Source organism: Callorhinus ursinus, unplaced genomic scaffold (assembly GCF_003265705.2).
Source record: "Callorhinus ursinus isolate GAN/ISIS: 27379988/994484 unplaced genomic scaffold, GSC_fseal_2.0 scaffold8, whole genome shotgun sequence".
NCBI lineage: Eukaryota > Metazoa > Chordata > Mammalia > Carnivora > Otariidae > Callorhinus > Callorhinus ursinus.
The window spans coordinates 63,174,176-63,194,115 of record NW_027397070.1 but is presented as its reverse complement, the minus strand read 5'-3'; the positions used below and the strand labels follow the sequence as shown (position 1 = coordinate 63,194,115).

Genomic DNA, 19,940 nt, shown 5'->3' with positions numbered 1-19,940 from the left:
TTTTATAGGCCAGTATGTCCTCCAAATGCTCAAAGGAGGCAAACGCAAAGAATGTTTTGAGCAAGATATTTTACTTCATTTTTTAAAAGATTTTATTTATTTATTTGAGAGAGAGAAAGAGATTATGAGCAGGGGGAGGGGTAGAGGGAGAAGCAGGCTCCCCCCGGAGCAGGGAGCCCAATGCGGGGCTCGATCCCAGGACCCTGAGATCATGACCTGAGCTGAAGGCAGGCACTTAAAGGACTGAGCCACCAGGTGCCCCTGAGCAAGATTTTTTTTTTTAATTTTTTAAAGATTTCATTTATTTATTTATTTGAGGCAGAGAGAATGAGAGAGAGAGAGAGCACATGAGAGGGGGTAGGGTCAGAGGGAGAAGCAGACTCTCTGCCGAGCAGGGAGCCCGATGCAGGACTCGATCCAGGGACTCCTGGATCATGACCTGAGCCGAAGGCAGTCGCTTAACCAACTGAGCCACCCAGGCGCCCCTGAGCAAGATATTTTAAAAATTCCCAAAGAAACAAGCAAAAAGCTCACAGGGGAGAGGCCATCATTTTGGGAATAGAAGGAAATAAAAGAAATGAAGGAGTGAAGTAATTGTTGGGGTTCCTAGGTTCTGAATTTTTCCGTCCCTCCCATTCCCCTTCCCTCCTTCCTTCCTCCCTCCCTCTCTCCCTTTTCCACTTTCTCTTTCTTTCCACAAATATTTATTGAGCACTTATTATGGACCAGACACTGAGCTGGGCCTTGAGCGTGGAATCATGAGAGAAGAAAGAAATAAAGACACTGTTCCTGTCTTCTTGGAATTCAGTCCAGTGGGGGACAGACAGTAGTCAAACAACCATTCAAAGACTTGTAAAGGCCAGCAGTCACATGAGGGCTTCTGACGAGAGCCAGGGAGAGGCCGACCTGGGCCCCCAGGCTGAGGTTGACAGGCCTGAGGAAGCTGTGATGGATAGATGATGGACGGATAAGCTGGAGGGGCCAAGGTCAGGGCCAAGGTCGGGGCCGAGTTCCAGGGCACACCCATATGGGTTAGGAAGGATTACCGTCCTTATTGAGGAGGCCGCTGGCTGCAGGGGGCCTGAGCACCTGTTCCAGACCAGCAGGGGCAAGAAGGACCGAGTGGTCCCACGGCTAGCACTGCCCCCAGCCACCAGTCGTCCTGCTTCTCTGGGAGACTGGCTGCCTGGCCCCACCTCTGCCCTGCTCTGGTCCTGAGGAGTGACCCGCCCCTTGCTGTCACAGGCCTGTGGACCCCGTGCTGAAGGCCATCAAGGAAGGGGACGAAGAGGCCTTGAAGGCTATGATCAAGGCGGGGAAGAATCTCGCAGAGCCCAACAAGGAGGGCTGGCTGCCACTGCACGAGGCGGCCTATTACGGCCAGCTGAGCTGCCTGAAGGCGCTGCAGCAAGGTGAGACGGCAGCTCTGGGAGCAGCCAGAAGCGGGAACCGGACCCAGGGCAGAGGCTCCTTCCTCCTGGAGCTTCGTGTTCTTTGCCCCACAAATCTTGGTGGGGGTGGTGGAGCACGGCAAGGTTATCACCCCCACGGCAGAGTTAAAATCACCAAGCTGGGAGAAGAAAGTGACTTGTCCCCACCCGCCCGGCTGCCACCTCTCTAGGCCTCTCGGGGACAGGAGAGCCTAATTCCTAGAAAAGGAATGAGGGAGGGCTGACTTTTTGGGAGAGCCACTGCCAGCTTGCTCCAGAATGTCCCAGGGACTGATGTGGTGTGGAAAATACCACAGCTGTGCCTATGCCCTGCCAAGGCCATCCCCCGCAGCTGTGGGAACCTGGGCAAACCCTCTCTGAGCCCCGGCTTCCCCCCAAGACAGATGTATATGGATAACACCTGCAGACAGGAGTGAGCTCTGCCCTGAGGCAGCATGAACCCCAGACAGCCCACCACCATGTGCTGGGGCAGAAACAGCTGTATGAGACAGAGCTTTTGGCTGTGGCTGGTGGGAATGTAAGGGAAGGACAGGGTCATTCAGAGAGAGAGGGGCTCAACCAAGGGAAGGCTTCCCGGAGGAGGCAGAATCTGAGCTGAGTTAATAAGACTGGGAAGCTGAAACAGCCCTGTGAAAGCAACTGAGTCCAGGGCCGAGAGGATGGGTGGTAAATTTAGGTGGATGCCACACATGTCTGTCGTTGGAATTGGGTGGAAATTGGGGTTACCTTTGTGTTGGGGAGGAGGGGGTATCTTCCCCCTTCATGAACTTCCCGTCTGTTCTTCCCAGCATACCCAGGAGTCATCGACCAGCGCACCTTGCAGGAGGAAACGGCCCTTTACCTGGCGACGTGCAGGGGACACCTGGACTGCCTCCGATCTCTGCTCCAGGCTGGGGCTGAGCCTGACATCTCCAACAAGTCCCGAGAGACACCGCTCTACAAAGGTGAGCCCCCCAGGGTGGGCTTCTCTGGGGAAGGCTCCAGAGAGTAGGTGGGCAATTGGGAGCATTGACCCCAGCCAGGGGTCTCCTTTGAAGGGGCAGCCTCGTGCAGGTGTATAACTTGTATAATTGAGTCGTTCATTCATGCACCTACTCGGGCCATACATCCCAAGTCCTCCCATGGGCCAGGCACCCTGAGGAGCGCTGAGGGCCTTAGAAACAAAAAGATATGATCTGTGCCCATGCACTCTCCCGGCCCAGTGAGCACTGACACACAGACAACATAACAACCAGCTAATAGCAGCAGAGAGCTCAGCATGATGCACGTGGGAGCATGGGGGAGGACTCTAATGCTGGGGGTGAGCCCCCACAAAAGGGGGTGCTTGAGCTGAGCTGGAACAGGAGGGAGTTAGCAGCTGAACAAGCAGAGGGAACAGCAGAGGCAGAGGCAAAGAGGTATGAAAGAAAATGTGTACCTCTGGGATGTTTTAAAAACCAGGAAACTCCTAGCTCATTCAATACATCATCCAAGGACATTGGCATCTCTAGCAAGTGCCCAGAGTCAAAATCTGAATGATCATAATAGCTGGCATTTACTGAGTGTTTACTATGTGCCAGGCACTGTTCTTTAACTTAACCCTAATATCCATCTATGTATGAGACAGGCACTACACGGGAGGTATCCCCATTTTACGGATGAGGACCCAAGGCATAGAGACATGGAACGAGGCACCCAGGATTCCACATATTCCAGCAAGGGGCAGACCTGGGCTTTAAACTCAGGGAGCTCTTTGTCAGCAACACACGCTGAACTATGACATTATGAAGCATTCAGATCATGCATACACGCTTAAGCAATCAGCCTTGGGACTTCCAAATATGATGGGACCTTTACACCTTGAAACACTACAGAAATCCCTGATTTACCCATGTGCCTGGTATCCAGTACCTGGGACATTCCAGGGGAAGCAGGAACTCCATATCTGGTAACTGGGTCCACTGCACACCCGAAGTGGAAGTTGTCTCTCAGAAGCCACATCTACCTGGACACCAGAGCCATCACCTGGAGATGCAGTTGTCCCGGAGAGAGCTTCCGAACACTGGGCAATTCTCAGCCACAGCTTAGGCCCTTGGGGCCGCGTGCAATCCTCCCAAGTGCCAAGCACCGTGCTAGAGCGTTCCACACACCGCCTCACCCGGTGCTCCCACAGGGTCCTCTCAGGAAGGTTTCGTGATCTCTGGTTTACAAGGCTTTGAGGGTAGGGAGCTTTGCCTGGGGTCCCTTCTCGCACTCACCCCTGACCGACTCAAAGAAGTGGTTAATTTGGACGAGAGCCCAGCCCCCCTGGTGATAACCCCGGCCCAGGGCCAACAGTGCATTTAGGTTCTAGAAAGCAATGAGGCTTAACAGGCAGGTTTGAGGAGCTTGAGAAGACTTGATGAGCTGTACTCAGAAGACATATGTTACTTCAATTTAAGTGAGTCGCCTTTGAGGAAGGGTTTCGAGCGGGAGTATGACAGCGCTCCTCCCCGTCTTCTGACCCTGTCAATGTGCAGGACTCCGGTAGGTAGCACTGAAGAGGGAAACGAGTGAGGGACACCCTGGAAGCCCCCAAGGGAAGAGACCCTGGACCTGACTGCCTGAGCTTGAATCCCTGTTCTGTCACTATCTGTGTGACCTTGGGCAAGTCGCTTAATTTCTCTGTGCCTCATCTTCTTATCTCCTTCCTCTGTGAAAAGGAATAACAACACGATATCCTTCGAGGGTGATTGGGAGAATTCTATTAGCTGGTTGTGTAAGGTGCTTGGAACAGAGTGCCTGGCCCATAATCAGTGCTATATACACCAGCAAATCTTATTGCTATTAGGATTGCTATTATTTTAGGTGTATTTCCTGGGTAAAACACAGGGACTGGACCTCAGTACAGACCCAGTGGGTATTTGTCAAATGAACGGCTGATGGGAATGCATGGGTGAATGGACAAATAAGTGAGTGAAGTCTCGGCCGGCCAGGTCCTGCCCGGGCCCTGCTGACCCTCTGGCTTCTCCCTGGGCACAGCCTGTGAGCACAAGAACGTGGAGGCGGTGCGGATCCTGGTGCAGCACCACGCGGACACCAACCACCGCTGTAACCGAGGCTGGACAGCACTGCATGAGTCTGTTTCTCGCAACGACCTGGAGGTCATGGAGATCCTGGTGAGCAGAGGCGCCAAGGTGGAATCCAAGAATGCCTACGGCATCACCCCCTTGTTCGTGGCGGCCCAGAGTGGGCAGCTGGAGGCCCTGAGGTTCCTGGCCAAGTACGGTGAGTGCTAAGGGCCCCTGGGTCACGCAGCACAGCTGGAAGGGGCACAGCTGGGTAGGACCTCAGAGGTCCAAGGGGAGGCAAGTTTGGGTGTCACCTTGTAAACACGCTCCGATCGAGTGGTAATACCTTCTCGGAGCACTGTGTTGATAAGGATTCAGAGGCTGTCTCTGGGCTCCGTGGGAGACGTGTAGTGATCCACCAGTGATGCCTGCAATTAGACACAAACCTGGGGTGGGGGTGGGGGGGTGGGGGTGGGGAATGGCCCACGTGCCACCTGTTTGTCATCTCTAATCTAGCCCAACATCCTCATTTTACAAATGAGGAATCTGAAGCCCAGAAAGGGGAAGTGACTCACTGACAGTCACGTAGCGAATTAGTGGTGGAACGAGCCAGGCTCTTGGTCTCCTGACACCTCAACCACTTCTCTCTCTACCATGTCATACTTCAAGGCCACAAGGAAACTCAGACAACATTTAGGTCACCTTCTCGTGTTACAGGTGACGAAACCAGGGACCGGGATGGGAAAGTGATTTGTCCCAGTTCACACCACAAAGTAGTGGAAGAGGTGGGATTTGAACCCGGGTCTTGGCACTCTTTGCCTGGGGAAAAATCTTAGTCACTTAACAGGAGAAAATAAAATACCATTGCCTGCATTATGAACAGAATACACCCCGAGACATTTTTTTTGACTAAAGAGCATCGTTATTCTTTTCTTCCCGGAGAACACCTTTGATTTCTTTTCTCTCTCTCCATGGGGGAGTGAGCCTCCCTCTCTAGCCACAGAGGGACCAGGAGTAAAGCCCGACAGACCCCCGGGCTGAGCTGAAGTGATTTGTTGAGGACTCGCTGTGTGCTAGACACTGCTGAACAGGAACACGGATCCAGTGGGGTTTTCCCACAGCCGTATGAGGTGGGCAGCGTCCTGCGCCCATTCAGCAGATGAGGAGACTGAGGCTCAGAGAGGTTAGATCGTTGGTCACAATCAGAGCCTGGATTCCGGCCACATGCCCCTGACGCCAAACGCCTCTTGCGCTCCGCCACGCCACCGCGGGCCTCGAAAATTACCAGCGTGGGACTCTGCTTGGATAAACACCCGCTTCCCCAGCACATGCCTAAGCAGTTGGGAAAACAAATCCAGGGCATGTCCTTGCAGCCGGGGACAACTCTGGACTGACCAGCTTGAGAACAAAGGGGCCCAGGCAGTGTCCTGGGAGCCCAGGCCAGGAGGCTGGGCAGAGGGCAGGGTGCTCAGCTGGCAAGGGGAACAAGCCAACTCCAAACATCTGTCCAGCTCTCCTGCCGACGGTCTGAGTCAGGGTCTGCTCCCTTTGTGGGCTGAGTCCACTTTCAAGTCCAAATATTTTTCTGGTGAGAGCGGGCGGCTTTGCTGGCGGGGTCCAGGCTTCCAGGGAGCCTGACTTCCAGAGCCTGGACCTATTGGCCAACTTTCCCGCAGAGTGGAGAGTGAAGCCAGCCTCTGTGCCCAGGTCCCTCCATCCTGGAGGACTGGCCTTTGAGGAGCACCTTGTCTGTGCCAGGCACTGTGCTGGGAGATTGTCTTAGTCCGTCCAGGCTGCTATAAGAGAACACTGTGGACTGGGGGGCTTCCAGCACACAGATAGTTATTTCTCACAGTTCCAGAGGCTGGGAAGTCTAAGATCAAGGTGCCGGCAGATCTGTTGTCTGGTGAGAGCCTGTCTCTAGATCATAGGCAGCCTGGGTCTCCTACTGGGTCTTCACATGGTGAAAGGGGCCAGGCAGCTCCTGGGGATCGCTTTGGGAAGGGCACTAATCCCATTCAGGAGCACAACTGCACCCTCACAACCTTCACACCGCCCAAAGGCCCCACCTCCTAACACCATCTCACGGGGGATTTGGTTTCAACATATGAATTTTGAGGGGACACAAACATCCAGCCCATAGCAGATATTTACATATTTTATCTTATTTATGCCTCAAAGTAACCCTGATTAGTAGGTACTATTATTCCCAGTCAACAGATGGGAAAACTGAGGCCCCGAAGGCTGCCTTTGCAAGCCACAAAACAGAAATTTCCGCTGGTGCTTGTTGCTCACAAAAGCCTGTGCTCTTTCCACTAGACCAGAAGTCAGTTATCACAATTGAAAATTACCAGAAAGCCCGAGATAAGCAGAATGCCCAGGCAGAGCGCAGCTGTGGTTAACAGATGCTTGTGATTTCAGCCCCTACTGACACTGCACTGCTGTCTCAGCTCCATCTCCTTCCAGAATAAGGAGAGACTGGTGAAGAGACTGTACCTCTTTTTGCAGAGAAACCCATGGGTCTCTCCCTCACCAGCAAGAGATGAAGAAGATGTAGGGGATGAGGCTGATGAAGCCTGTCGCTGGCTCGATTCTTCTCCTCCCAGCATGCTCTCGTGCCCTCTGCAGAGGGGATCAGAAGCAATCCCTCCCTTACTCCTTGCCATGGAAGGCAGAGAAGAACAAATCCCAATTATTAAAGTTCTTGGGGCCTTTCCTTATTAGGGGGCTCTGCACGCTCCTCGAGCCAGGGGGCTTCCTCAGGACAGGGCCTGGGTCGCTTTCACATGGAGCAAGGGTGAAGAGCATGGCCTCTGCCATCAGATCATCTGTCGGGGCTTCCACTGTCAGACCATCTGGGTTCAAGTTTGGGTCTGCACTTATGAGCCAGGTGGTCTGGGGCACGTGGTATAGGTGCTCTGTGCCTTGGTGTCCTTGTCTGCCACATGCCGGTGAGAGCTGTGACCGATGGCACAAGCTATGTTGTGGATTCAAAGAGAGGGCACCCGTCATGCAGGGTGCTTGGCACATAGTAAGTGCTCAGTAAACACCAGCATCATCGAGGCAGGCTGTTGCCTCTAAGAGGCCCCCTGGGTCTCACCGTTGCAGACAGGAGCTGCTGGTGAATGACCCCGTGTGTCACGGTGGCTGGCGCAGCGCATGACAGCGACCGCCCGCTCACTCCTCGATCTGTCTCTCCTTGGCCAGGTGCCGACATCAACACGCAGGCCAGTGACAACGCGTCCGCCCTCTACGAGGCTTGCAAGAATGAGCACGAGGATGTGGTAGAGTTTCTGCTCTCGCAAGGTGCCGACGCCAACAAGGCCAACAAGGATGGCATGCTCCCGCTGCACATCGCCTCCAAGAAGGGCAACTACAGGTCAGCCCGGGCCCTGCCACCCGTGCTCCGTGGCTCCCCGCTGCTGGAACGGGGCCTGCAAGTGTCCCGCCCGCGGGACTCGGGAGGCCCAGGAGGGGTCGGGGTGGAGGGCACCTTCCAGGTAGAGAGGAGGAGACTCTCCAGCAGTTGGCAAGCTAGAGCACGTTACATTATCAACTTACTTCACCCTCCTGACTACTGTTAACAAGCCTTTTACCAAATCTCTGGAGGTAGATCCTATTATCTACATTTCTTCAAATGAGGAAGCTAAGACACAGAGTGGTTGAGTGACTTGCCCAACGTCACACATCTCGTAGATGGCAAGAGCTCAGCGGCTACAAATGTCCCATCTACAGGCACTGCACTCGGGGGGCCAGATATGAGTCTGGCCTCGTGCCTATTTCTGTTGGGGATGCAAAGATAACCTCTCAGGCAATTAGGAAGCAGGCAGAGGATGCATAGAGTAATACGAATAGTACCAACGATACAATAACATAAAGAGGGCCAAGGCTCATAGCTAGCCTTTCCTGAGCACTTACTATGTGCTGGGCACTTTGAGCAAAACAGGAGAAGCTTAAGTTCTCAGGGAGCGATCTGGTGGGCAGGACACACACACACATGCACACACACACACACACACACACGCACACACACACATGATCGCATAACATAATGAAAGAGCATGAAGGCTGAGCTCCATGGCAGTCCTGGAGGAGAGACACTAGCAGGGGCTGGAAGCTTAGGTGTGCTAGAGTTGGCTTGTACCAGCTCGCGGGAGCCAACTATTCACAAGGGCGGCCTGAAATTGGCCACAGTGAGAGTATTTACACCACGGAAATTGGTGAATGCATTTCAGGGCTCCCTTTGCCCCCCCCCCCCGAGGAGCCAGCGGTTAAACATGCATCAGCACTACCGCTAGCTGGTGGGCTCAGGGAAGGCTCCCCCAGGAGGGCAGAATCCCGAACCCCAGCTGCTCTCGAAGGATGACAGGGCTCCGTGAAATCCACTCAACCCACGTTTTCCAAACTTTGACCATTCACAGCTCTCCTTCCTGATGGTAGGCATCTATAACTCTCACTGTGGAGTATATTTTCTTTTGAAGACATGTTTATTTAAAATGAACTTGTTTTCAAAAGGAAACATTCATCACACTATTTCGCTGAAATTGCCAATTTACAATTAATAAAGAAAACATTTCACATAAAATTCCATCAAGTGTACCCCAGATGACACACTTTGGGCAACACGGCCTGCCATCAGGCAGAGAGAAGAGAGAAGAACACAGACTGTGCACGCTGGGGGTGTTGGCTGTGTTTGCGAAGGCAGAGGGAAATGGGGATGAGAGTGACATCCCGGGGAGTGGAATGGAGACAAAGAGACAGACCCCCGAAGCCCCAGGCTCCGCACATATGGCCAACCAAAGATGCCCCCCACCCCCCACGGATATATGCACGGAGGAGACCCCTCCTTCCCTGAACCCCAGAGCAGGCTGCAAGGCACACGGACCTGGGTTTGCATTCCTGCTGAAGCCATTGGTCACGTTGCTTAACCCTTTTGAGCCTCAGTTTCCTTTTCTGTAAAATGGGGGACGGTTACACCTGCTTTATGGGGTTGTTGTTAGGACTAGTGAGGTGGATATACATGGCTACGGAATGGAAGTAAAGCACCCCACAGAATTCCAGGCACAGGTACCCCACAGGTCGGCGCTCACGCTCTCCTAGGTAGGAAGAGCACGTTCCATCATTTTTCAGTTCTGCCAGTAGAGGGAAGAAAGCACCAAGTCAGGCAGTGGTGACGGGCAAGATGGATGCTTTATCTTCGGCCCCAGAAAGACCCAGCATCAGTCAACAAACATGGTTTATCTCAGGCGTGACCCTGAGGGAGAGATCCAAAGAATGAAGGAGACAGCCCTTGGAAGTCTCCAGGCCCACTGGTTCCCCACTTGCCTGTGCACAGCACCATCTCTCTGGGCTATTTGCTAAATGACACATCCCAGAACCACTACACCAGAACCTCCAGGAGGGAGGGGGCCTAAGCCTCTACCTTTGAAAAGCTCCCCGAGCCAACCAACCAGATACAGCCCATCCACACCCTTAGGGGAATCACTGATCTAATACAAGCCCTGATTTTGCAGAGGAAGCGGCTTGCCACAGAGTGGCATCCTTCCATCACACCCGGATGTCTCAAATGGACCCCGATGTTGGCAGTCTGGCCCCAGCTGGAAGGGCAGTTGAAGGAGCACTGCGGGGGGGGGCTAAGGATGACCAGGGAGCGAGGCTGGTCCCCTCTGGAACCACCTGTGTGAACAGCTTGTGTTCCCCCAAATCTGCTTTGGATTCATGACTCTCAAAGTGATTTCCCTGGTCATTCCCCCTCCATTCCCAGGCCCCATTTCCCTCTGCTCCCCAAGACTGAGAGGGGCCAGGCCACTTTTGAGGGCTGCCCGACAAAGGATTGAAGCCGGGTTCCCAGCAGCTTCTGCCACCTGGCAGGGTCCACGGCCAGGCAAGCCCTGGGCCCTTCACTCCTCAGACATGTGGCATTAATGGCCCTCTCCACGCCAACCTCCCATAGGCTGCTTGGGAACTTGATGTGACATTCCATAGGCATTCCGCACTCAGCCACCTGCCAAAACACCCTGCCCGTCTATAGTGTGGAAAGTGGCACTCCGGGTTCACCAGATGGTGCCATCTCTACAGCGCCTTTAACCAGAGGTTGTGACATTCGGGTATGGCTGAGAAAGGAGACCACAGGACACCGAAGTCACCTCCAAGGCACGCTTTACCTTGGACTTCATTTCCAGTTTAGCAAGGCACCTTAGGAGATTAAAACTCAACACCACACATAGATTTATTGAGAAACGGTTTGTGTTGGACAAGACCAGATGCCCCACACATCCTTTAACCTGAATTTAGAGAAACACCAAGAAAGCCAAGTCTCAGCCTTGGCTACACGCTGGAAGCCCCCCAGGGCTCTAAAACCCCTGATGTCTGGGCCTCACTCATCCTCAGAGATTCTGGTGTAAGCAGTCTGGGCTGGGGCGGGGGCTTCAGGGTTTCTAAAACCTGCCCAGATGATTTCACCCACAGCCCGACAGAGAACCAGGATCTTAGAGTCTATTTTGTGGCTGGCATATAACAGAGGCTGGCCTTTTGGGACCCGCTTCTGATGCCCTTGTTTTTAACTATTCTTTCTCTTTTACTTCTTATTTATATTACCTTTGCAAGCCACTTAACACTTTTTGGGGGAGGCCTCCCTGAAACAGCCTTGAGCTGGGTCTGTTCTGGTCTCGGGGCTTGGGCTGGTGGGTGTGGCCCTTCACTGGGGAAGGGAGAGAGGGGAGCAGGGAACCCGGCCTCCCAGACACCAAAGGTTCGACCGGGCACCTTTGTTCTTCTTCATGAGGTACATGTTGAGCCCAGTGGGCCCAGGACCTGCCAGTGGAAGAAGTAGGGAGGCCCCAGCCCTTCTCGTGGGGTGCCCCCCTCCTCCAGCCCTGAGTCCCACAACATGGGCTGGGGGAAAGAAGTGATGATTTGTGGCAGGACGGCCAACATGGCCACTCCCTGGGGCCAGTGGGGTGGGGCAGCACGGAAAGGCCTTGCCCTGGGCCCTCTGGACACCTACATCCTGCCCTGGCTTTGTCATCCACCTCCAATCCGACCTCACTCTCTTCCCCACCCCATGCCCGGGCCTCAGTTTCACCCCCTGTAAAATGGGAGTCCTGCATGGGCTGCTCTGCAGACCCTGTCCTGCAGGGCACATTTACTTTCAGATTGGCAGAGTCTACAGAGGGGCACAAATGAGATAATTTTCCTGCGTTAGCAAGAGGATGCTTCTGGGACCATAGGCAGCGTCATCATGTTCCCATATTCCTGCCACTTTCCCCTGGTTGGGCAGGGGATCGCTGGAGGCCATCTGTGACCTGCCTGGGCTACCAGCCCCATCTGGCCAGCGGCCCCAGGACAGTCTCTGTCGCTGTTCTTTCCCGGGCTCAGGCCTGCCACGGCTGTTAGGGAGCATTTGTTGGCGATGGCTGTGGTCCAGGGTGAGGCCCCGGCCCTGCCTTTGACCAGCACCTCTACAGAGTGAGGTCAGGCCTCCTGTGCCGGCACAAATAGAAATTAGGAGGCAATTAGCCCCCCTGGGTGTGTGAATTTCCTTTTGAGGTTTTAGAGGCAGATTTTAGGCAAACAGAGCGTCACTAACAATAATAAGACTTTCCACTGAGATCCTAGCAGGAGGTCACTGGCATAAGATTTCCAGGAAGCCGCGAAGCCAGCATGCCAGAGAGGCGTGGGAACAGGCCTGGTGGCACCTGCTTGCCCCACCACAGCCACCTCCTTGGAGCCCACATGGGGGCGAGAGGTCACCTGTCAGCAAGGACTGGAAGGATTAGGGTCTGGAATCATGTCAGTGGTAGGAGCTTGTTCTTTCTTGTGGGAGGGGGCTAGGGGAAGAGAGCAAAGACAAGGGGTCAAGAGCCCCTGGAATTGAGCCCCTAGAATTGCTAAGTACCTTTGATGAGTTGCTGTCTCTCTCTGAGTCATGTCTGTTAAAAGGAAGGCCACAAAGCTGCTTTGGCTAACCCCACAGGGCTGCAGCGAAGGTAAAATGGGGCAGGCAAGTCAAAGCATCGTGATGCAAAACCCTGACTGCTACAAAGACGTAGGGCAGTGATTGAGAGTGTGGCCTGGGGAATCAGACTGCCGAGGTTCAGATCCTGGCCCCATCACTTACTGGCTGTGTGTCCTTGTGCAAGTCACATACCGTCTCTGGGCTTCATGTTTTCTCATCTGTAAACGAGGACAGTATAAGTCCTACCTCATAGGGTTACTGGGAGTTTATAATAGATCAATGTAGATTAAGTACCAAGAGCAGGGCCTGATGCAGCAAAAGCGAACAGAACCAGGGTTCCCAGGAATCTCCAGCCTCAGCAATGGCTGATCAACCCTCTCCAGGCCACAGGCAAGGCGGGGAGCCTGGGGGAGGCTCGAGTCAGCCTTCAGGGAAAGAGGCATTGAGACTCACAGGAGAGGGGAGGGGACTTCGTGGTCACCAAGGGCTGACTGGGGCCTAGAGCAGGAGTGGTTGGGACCAGATACATTCGTCCCCTCCTATCCCCCCCGGACTTGACAGCTCCACAGAGATGTAGGACGGCTCAGCCCTGGAGTAGGAGCAGGGTACATTCCCTGGTTTGCCTCTCCCAACATGTGGCCTGGACAAGTGCCTCCACCTCTCTGAGCCTTGATCTTTCTCATCTGCAAAATGGGAATGATGAGACATACTTGATGGGCTGTTGAAAAGATTAAACCAAAATGTGTTTGTAAATTCTTTAGAGGTCTCCTGGCACATAGTGAGTCCTCAGCTATGACTGTTGCTGCCCCCTGCCCACCCCTACCCCACCTAGGCAGGGCGGGTGCCAAACTTCTAGCTCCAAACATCACCATGGGCATTAGGTGCCTCCTGCATTAGGCTTGCGGGCCTTCCGGTCAATTCCCTCAGATCACTGAGCTGGGAATGGGGAACACTCCTTAGCCTGAAATGAGTCTTGAAACCACAGTTCCGACGGGCTGAGGTTTGCAAGAACTAGGACTTTGGAGGCCACGGGTTCTGAGTCTGAAGCCCCGCTCCACCCCTTACTGGCTATGTGACTTTGGAAAGGTGGTTGAAGCTCTCTGAGCCTCAGTTTTCCTGATCTGTAAAGTGGGGGAGAGCAGCGACCCATCCTCCCCAAGGCGGTCCTGGTGAGGATGGCTGGCTCCCCCGCGCCCCCTGCCGGTGGGCCCCTGCCTCCGCACACGGTAGTCCTGAGCGGCCGGGCCCGGGCCCTCAGCGCCCCCTGCCGGCGGGACCACCCCGTGACCCGCGCTTGCCCGCCCCGCCCGCAGGATCGTGCAGATGCTGCTGCCCGTGACCAGCCGCACGCGCGTGCGCCGTAGCGGCATCAGCCCGCTGCACCTGGCCGCCGAGCGCAACCACGACGGGGTGCTCGAGGCGCTGCTGGGCGCGCGCTTCGACGTGAACGCGCCGCTGGCGCCCGAGCGCGCGCGCCTCTACGAGGACCGCCGCAGCTCGGCCCTCTACTTCGCCGTGGTCAACAACAACGTGTACGCCACCGAGCTGCTGCTGCTCGCCGGCGCCGACCCCAACCGCGACCTCATCAGCCCCCTGCTCGTGGCCATCCGCCACGGCTGCCTGCGCACCATGCAGCTGCTGCTGGACCACGGCGCCGACATCGACGCCTACATCGCTACGCACCCCACCGCCTTCCCCGCCACCATCATGTTCGCCATGAAGTACCTGTCGCTGCTCAAGTTCCTCATGGACCTCGGCTGCGACGGCGAGCCCTGCTTCTCGTGCCTGTACGGCAACGGCCCGCACCCGCCCGCCCCGCCGCGCTCCAACCGGTTCAGCGACACGCCCGCCACCGACAAGGAGCCCGCCGTGGTCCAGGTAGGCGGGGGCGCGCCTGGCGGGCGGGGTGGTTCGCGCGCTCAGCGCGCGCTGGTATGGACGGATGGCTGATGCCCTCCCGCAGCCGAGTGGCACCGTAGGGGGCGCACTCTGGAGGCAGTGGAAGCCCGTGGCTTTAGAGGCAGCGGAACTGAGTGGTTCATGGGAACCGTTACATCCTTTTTTTTGGCTTCTCGGTCTTGGGGATTGCTGGGGAATGTGTAAAACTGAGGCGTCCATCACTCGCAGCAAACCTACACCTGGGATATGATGTTGCATGACCAGGATGGGGATGGACGTGAGGGCGGACTGGCCAAGGTCAGATGAGGGGCAGGGTGGCCCGGTGTTGACTTAACAAGTCAGAAGTATAATGGCTAATGGGAATCATTTATGGGTCACTTGCTGTGTGCCAAGAAGCTTACGTTCATATGTTACCTTAATTCTCATCAAAATAAAACAAAACAAAAAAAGCTCCAGGTGTCAGATTCCCATTTTCTAGACCAGGAAGTGGAGGCTTAGAGAGGTGATGGCCAAGCAGCCCACCTCCAGTTTTCGGTTGGATGTTGTTGATGAGGGGGCAGTGGGTCTGTGGAGGTGGATCCTGCCAGGAGTGCGCCCTGTGTCTGTCCTCGGATCCCTCTCCTGCCCTGCCCAGCTTCGGGTTCCCGGACAGACGTGTTCGCTGAGGCGCTGCCTTTGGTCCTGGGAGCCCCAGCCCCAATGCGTGATCTCTTCCAGTTCTGCGAGATCCTGTCTGCCCCAGAGGTGAGCCGCTGGGCAGGGCCCATCATCGACATCCTCCTGGACTACGTGGGCAACGTGCAGCTCTGCTCGCGGCTGAAGGAACACATCGACAGCTTCGAGGACTGGGCTGTCATCAAGGAGAAGGCAGGTAGGGGCTGTCACTACTGCTACTGGCAGGTCACCCTGTCTGGTTCAGGCCCAGGGCTCGGGGCATGTGACTGCTACTAACATCTGATGAGCACCTACTGAGTGCAGAGCTCTGTGCGCAGGTAACATATGGTGTCTCCATGACTCTGTTCTGTAAATGAGAAGACCCACCCTCCGAGAGATGATGTCGCCTGAGCCAAGGTCTCACGGCTAGTTAGTGGCAGAGTGGGGATTCAAACCTAGGTCTGACCAACCCCGGAGTCTCGCCACCAGATCTTTCTAGGATGCTTTAAACGGTTCCAGCTCACTGAGGGGTATTGGGACTTTTGGAGTACATTGCCCATGTTTGTGGGGCACTGAGAGGTAGTGTGGCGGGGTAGAGGAGAGATGGTGGTCTTAGGCATTTCAAATTGCAAAGTACATACAAAGCACCTGGGCATTTTGTTAAAAATGCAGATTCTGACTCGACAGGCCTGGGGCAGGGCCTGAGAGTCTGCATTTCAGCATGCTCCCAGGTGATGCCCATGCTGCGGGCCCCCAGCCCACACACGGGGAGCAGTACTGGGTCTGGGCGGCAGGCCTCTGGAGCCAGGGGCTTGCTGGGTGACCATCCATGGGCCTCAGCATCCCCAACTGAACCGAGAAGGTTGGGCAGGCTCCTTGTCTAGCCCCCTCCAGCTCTGCCAGCATGAGATGTTTGCAGGTGGGTGTGCTTGGCGGTGTGGATGGGGCAGCCTGGCTAAGTCAGGCCGAGGACCCGTCTTGGGCATGATGGAGCCCACCTGGGCAGGTAGTGCCAGAAGTAGTCAAACTGTGTGCTGCCGCTGGTACTGAGAAATAGGCGTCTGCCCAGAGGAGTCCCATTTACTCCAGGGCTTTCTCACACTCTCAGGGGCACAGACCCGTCTCTGGCCAAGTGTTTGTCAATCACAGAGCAGAGAGGCTGACCCGCAGCAAGTTTCTATTATGTCCCCAGATGAGATTGCGCTGCCCTGTTGCCTGTCCACTGACTGGCCAGGTGCCCCGGGCCCCAGTGCCCCAGCTCTGACTTGCCACCTTCTTCCTTGATCCCCGAGCCCTGTGGGACCCAGATCTACTGTAGGATTTTTCATTCGCACAAATGCCTGGGAAGCATTTGAATTCGACCCTTGATAAAGGTATCAGGGCAGCGATGGGGGAGGGTGGTGGTAACTTGCCCACTCCCCGGGGCTCAGCGCGAGAGGTTCGATGAACATTCACTGTGTTTGTGAATAACTGCTTGCTATCCCTGTGACCCCTGGCCACTAGGGGACCCCAGAGCGGTCCATGCTTAGATGTGGGCCCTGCCCCTCGCTGTCCCCTTCTGCCCCCCTAGAGAAGGACAATCCCTCCGGAGACCTAGTCCGAAGGAAAAACATGCAGACCCTTCGGTGTGCTATAAACATTTACTAATGGAACAAAATAGTTCTTACCCAATACCTATGTTGCTGACTTTAAAGCCCACGCCGCATCTGCAGAACACGGTCCACAGGCTTTTTCATCTAATGCTGGGACGTGGACCTCATTACTCCGGGACAGTGGGCTCCAAGAGGTGGCAGGTCTCCCAGAACTAGCCCAGGCCACCAGCCCAGCCCCCGTGGGCCTGTGTCCTCTGCTCACCAGGGGCGTTTGGCCTTCCTCCCCACAAGTTCAGTCTTCACTTGGCCGAGAAAAGGGGCTGAGGTTTCCAGACGGGAGGCTCTGTCCGAAGCGAGACCAAGGAGCCAGCAATGCAGCCATCTGCCATTACCTCCACATTCCCTCTGCACCCCAGTACCCCTGCATCTCCATGGCCCCCTTGGCGTGGCACTGCTGCTTCACCCCTGCCTCCCTTCTTCACCTGGCAAATCCCTACCTGCCCACCTGTCAGGACCCTGCTCAGATGGCACCATCTGGTGTGGAAGGCTTCCCCGAAGTCCTGGGCAGGCCCCTCTGCATCTCGGGCCCGAACACAGGGCCATGCCATGAAGAGGTCAGCATGTGTTTGTTGAATGAATGAAAGCCATGCTCTGATTCAACAAGCACCTTCCCCGTGCCGGGGCTGGGCCCAGGGCTGAAATAAATTGCCCTCTTACTAGACACATCAATCCCTGTTCCTACCGCATCCCCTTGCCCTGAGCTGAGCACACTTTACTGGATGAGGTATTCCAGGCGGGCTCCTTGGGGCGAGGCAGCCAAGCGGGATCTCAGGACGTGTGGGGAGGTGTCCCCCGTCCCTGCCCGCACCCTGGCCTCTCTGCGCCACCAGAACTCAGGGCTGAATTCCATTCATGGGGGCACGTCACAGGTGGAACTCTCTGACCCCTCTGCTGAGGCTGTGCTGGGGGTCCGGGCTGTGTATATAGAGGAGGGAGCACAAGACGAGGGGGAATGGCAGCTCTGGTTCCAGGTGCGGTCCTTGCTATGTCCTCACCTGTGAAATGGGTTTGTACCTGCCCCAGCTACTTCCTTGGGCTGCGCCTATTAATGAGGGGCGACAAGGGGGAAGCTACTTTGCCAAATCTTTTCAGTTGGCAGGGGCTGGGGTTACGGAGCTCCCCCTCTTTTTTTTTTTTTTTTAAATTGGCTACATGCTTAGCGTGGAGCCCAGTGCAGGTCTTGAACTCACGATCCTGAGATCAAGACCTGAGCCGAGATCAAGAGTCAGACACTTGAAGTGCCTGGGGGACTCAGTCAGTTAAGCGTCTGCCTCTGGCTCAGGTCGTGATCCCAGGATCCTGGGATCGAGTTCCACATGGGGCTCCCTGCTCAGTGGGAAGCCCCTCTTCCTGCTGCTTCCCCTGCTTGTGCTCTCTCTCTCAAATAAATAAATAAATAATCTTAAAAAAAAAAAAAAGTCAGACACTTAACTCCCTGAGCCCCCACGCGCCCTTCAGCACCCCGCTTCTCTCTGTCTACATCGACTAGGTGTCTCCTAGCAGCCCGCGGCCACAGATGCAAACTCTTTGCTGGTTGCGAGCAACACGTCAGCGGTTCTCTTTCCTCTCCTTTCGCCAGAACTTCCCAGACCTCTGGCTCACCTGTGCCGGCTGCGCGTGAGAAAGGCCGTGGGGAAGCACCGCATCAAGCTCCTGGACGCCCTGCCGCTCCCAGGCAGGCTGATCAGGTACTTGAAGTACGAGAGCACCCAGTAACCAAGGCTGCAAGGAGGAGCGGCTCCTCAGACTGTTTCATTAAAGCCTCAGGATGGAGGCGGCGGCCCCAAGCCCCAGGGGAGGGGAGCTGGTGGTAGACGGAGGCTGTGGGCTGCCGGCCGCTCAGCTGGGGCAGCTGCTGCCAGGTCCTCGCCAGGTCTCTGGGCCCGAGCTTTGCCCAGACCAGAGAACAGAATGTGTCAAGTAGAAGAAAAACCGTGTTTGTTTTCAAACTGCTGAGTAGACCCCGGACCTTCTCTGCCATTGGGAATGGTGGGGCCTCCATCCCTGGGCCCGGGAGGGGCGTGCAGGGCAGAACTTGGGGTGGCCTGGGAGAAGGTGGGAGCCAGCAGGGAAGCCCCGGCCCCAACACTGGGCTGTGGCTGGAGCGCTTTCAGGGATGAGTTTGCCTTTCCAAGACGACCTCCCCGCGGGGCTGTCCCCGTCCCCTCCCACTTTGCTCCGCAAAACTCTCCACTTGACTTCTGAGCTTTCTTCTTGGAGCTGTGGTCTGGTGGGGGTGGCTGGGAGGCCCACCTCAAGTACAATAAATGTTGCAGAGATGACACCTTGCCCAGCGAAGTCCCTCTTCCCCCCCCCCCCGGCCCCCAGGGCCTAGGGTCCTCAGCACTGCTCCTGGAGGGAGTGGGAGTGGGGCACGTGCTGAGACAGGGCGCACAGACCCCTAGATGTGTCCCCTTTGGTCTTCTGAAAGCCAGAGTGGAGCTGGCGGCGCAAGGAGAGGGGCGGCTTCCTGCCCTGCGAGCAGAGCGGTCTGGGTTGGTTTCTCTCTCCTGCTTCAATCACCACGGAAACGGGAGCTCCATCACAAACAGGGCTCGGTGTCTACAAGTCTCCTGACACCTGGGATTGCCTTGCACACACATGTTTCCTGGCACTCTGTCTTCACATCCTGCCCACCCCTATTTTGCTACAGAAGTTGAGATACTAGGGAGGAGAAGAAATCTAAATGCTGGCCATCTGAGCCACGGCGCTAAGGCGGTGGCTGCCGTCAACCCCTGCAAAGGCACCAAACTGGGGCCACGAGGCCCTGTTCCCTCCACTGTCTCCGTGGGTCCTTGTGTGGCTCTGTGGGGCGTGCCAGGCATTTTCCGGACCTGCCAGCCCATGTTCAGGCGGGCGTGATAATAGCACCTTCTTGGGTGCTGAGGCCAGCTTGCCCTGTTTCCACGATGCTGCAGTGGAAAGCATGATGAAAGCCACGGGAGTCCAGGCCAGTCTGCGGTGACACCTGACGGAGCAGGTGACCTTGCCTGGAGCCAGCACCCACCCTGCCCCAGAATCCGGAAGTGTGTTAAGTGCGGTCAAATGTCATTTCTGGGTTTGGCAAAATGAGCAGCTACGCGGTGGGGGAGCACAGCTTTGAGGTCCAGCTCTGCCCTCGGCTTGCTCCTCTGGGGCCTCAAATTCCCCATCATTGTGGTTCCCGGCGTCCTTGCCGACTCCTCCATACTGGCTCTCCGTGGAACCTCAAGACCCAGTGTCTTCCTGAAGAGGAAAAGTCTGCCAAGCAGCACTTTCCAGCCACAGGTCAGAGGGGACTCAGCCGCATCTGGCACAC

The 19,940-nt window shown here is 55.8% G+C and overlaps 1 protein-coding gene across 6 annotated transcripts in view; it reads left to right on the top strand.

Annotated features, from left to right (window-relative positions):
• The window catches only part of ASB2 (ankyrin repeat and SOCS box containing 2), a 38,470-nt gene extending 19,546 nt beyond the window's left edge, over nt 1-18,924 (top strand). For 5 of the 6 annotated variants that reach the window (XM_025869427.2, XM_073895828.1, XM_025869426.2 and 2 more), the window contains 7 exons: nt 1,246-1,412; nt 2,240-2,395; nt 4,452-4,697; nt 7,688-7,859; nt 13,751-14,315; nt 15,054-15,207; nt 18,222-18,924. In XM_025869427.2, coding sequence (XP_025725212.1) covers nt 1,246-1,412; nt 2,240-2,395; nt 4,452-4,697; nt 7,688-7,859; nt 13,751-14,315; nt 15,054-15,207; nt 18,222-18,358 — 1,597 coding nt within the window. In that variant the 3' untranslated portion in view covers nt 18,359-18,924. The remainder of the gene's footprint in view (nt 1-1,245; nt 1,413-2,239; nt 2,396-4,451; nt 4,698-7,687; nt 7,860-13,750; nt 14,316-15,053; nt 15,208-18,221) is intronic. The other variant, XM_025869428.2, reaches the window with a different exon arrangement.
• Nucleotides 18,925-19,940: the final 1,016 nt, after the last annotated feature.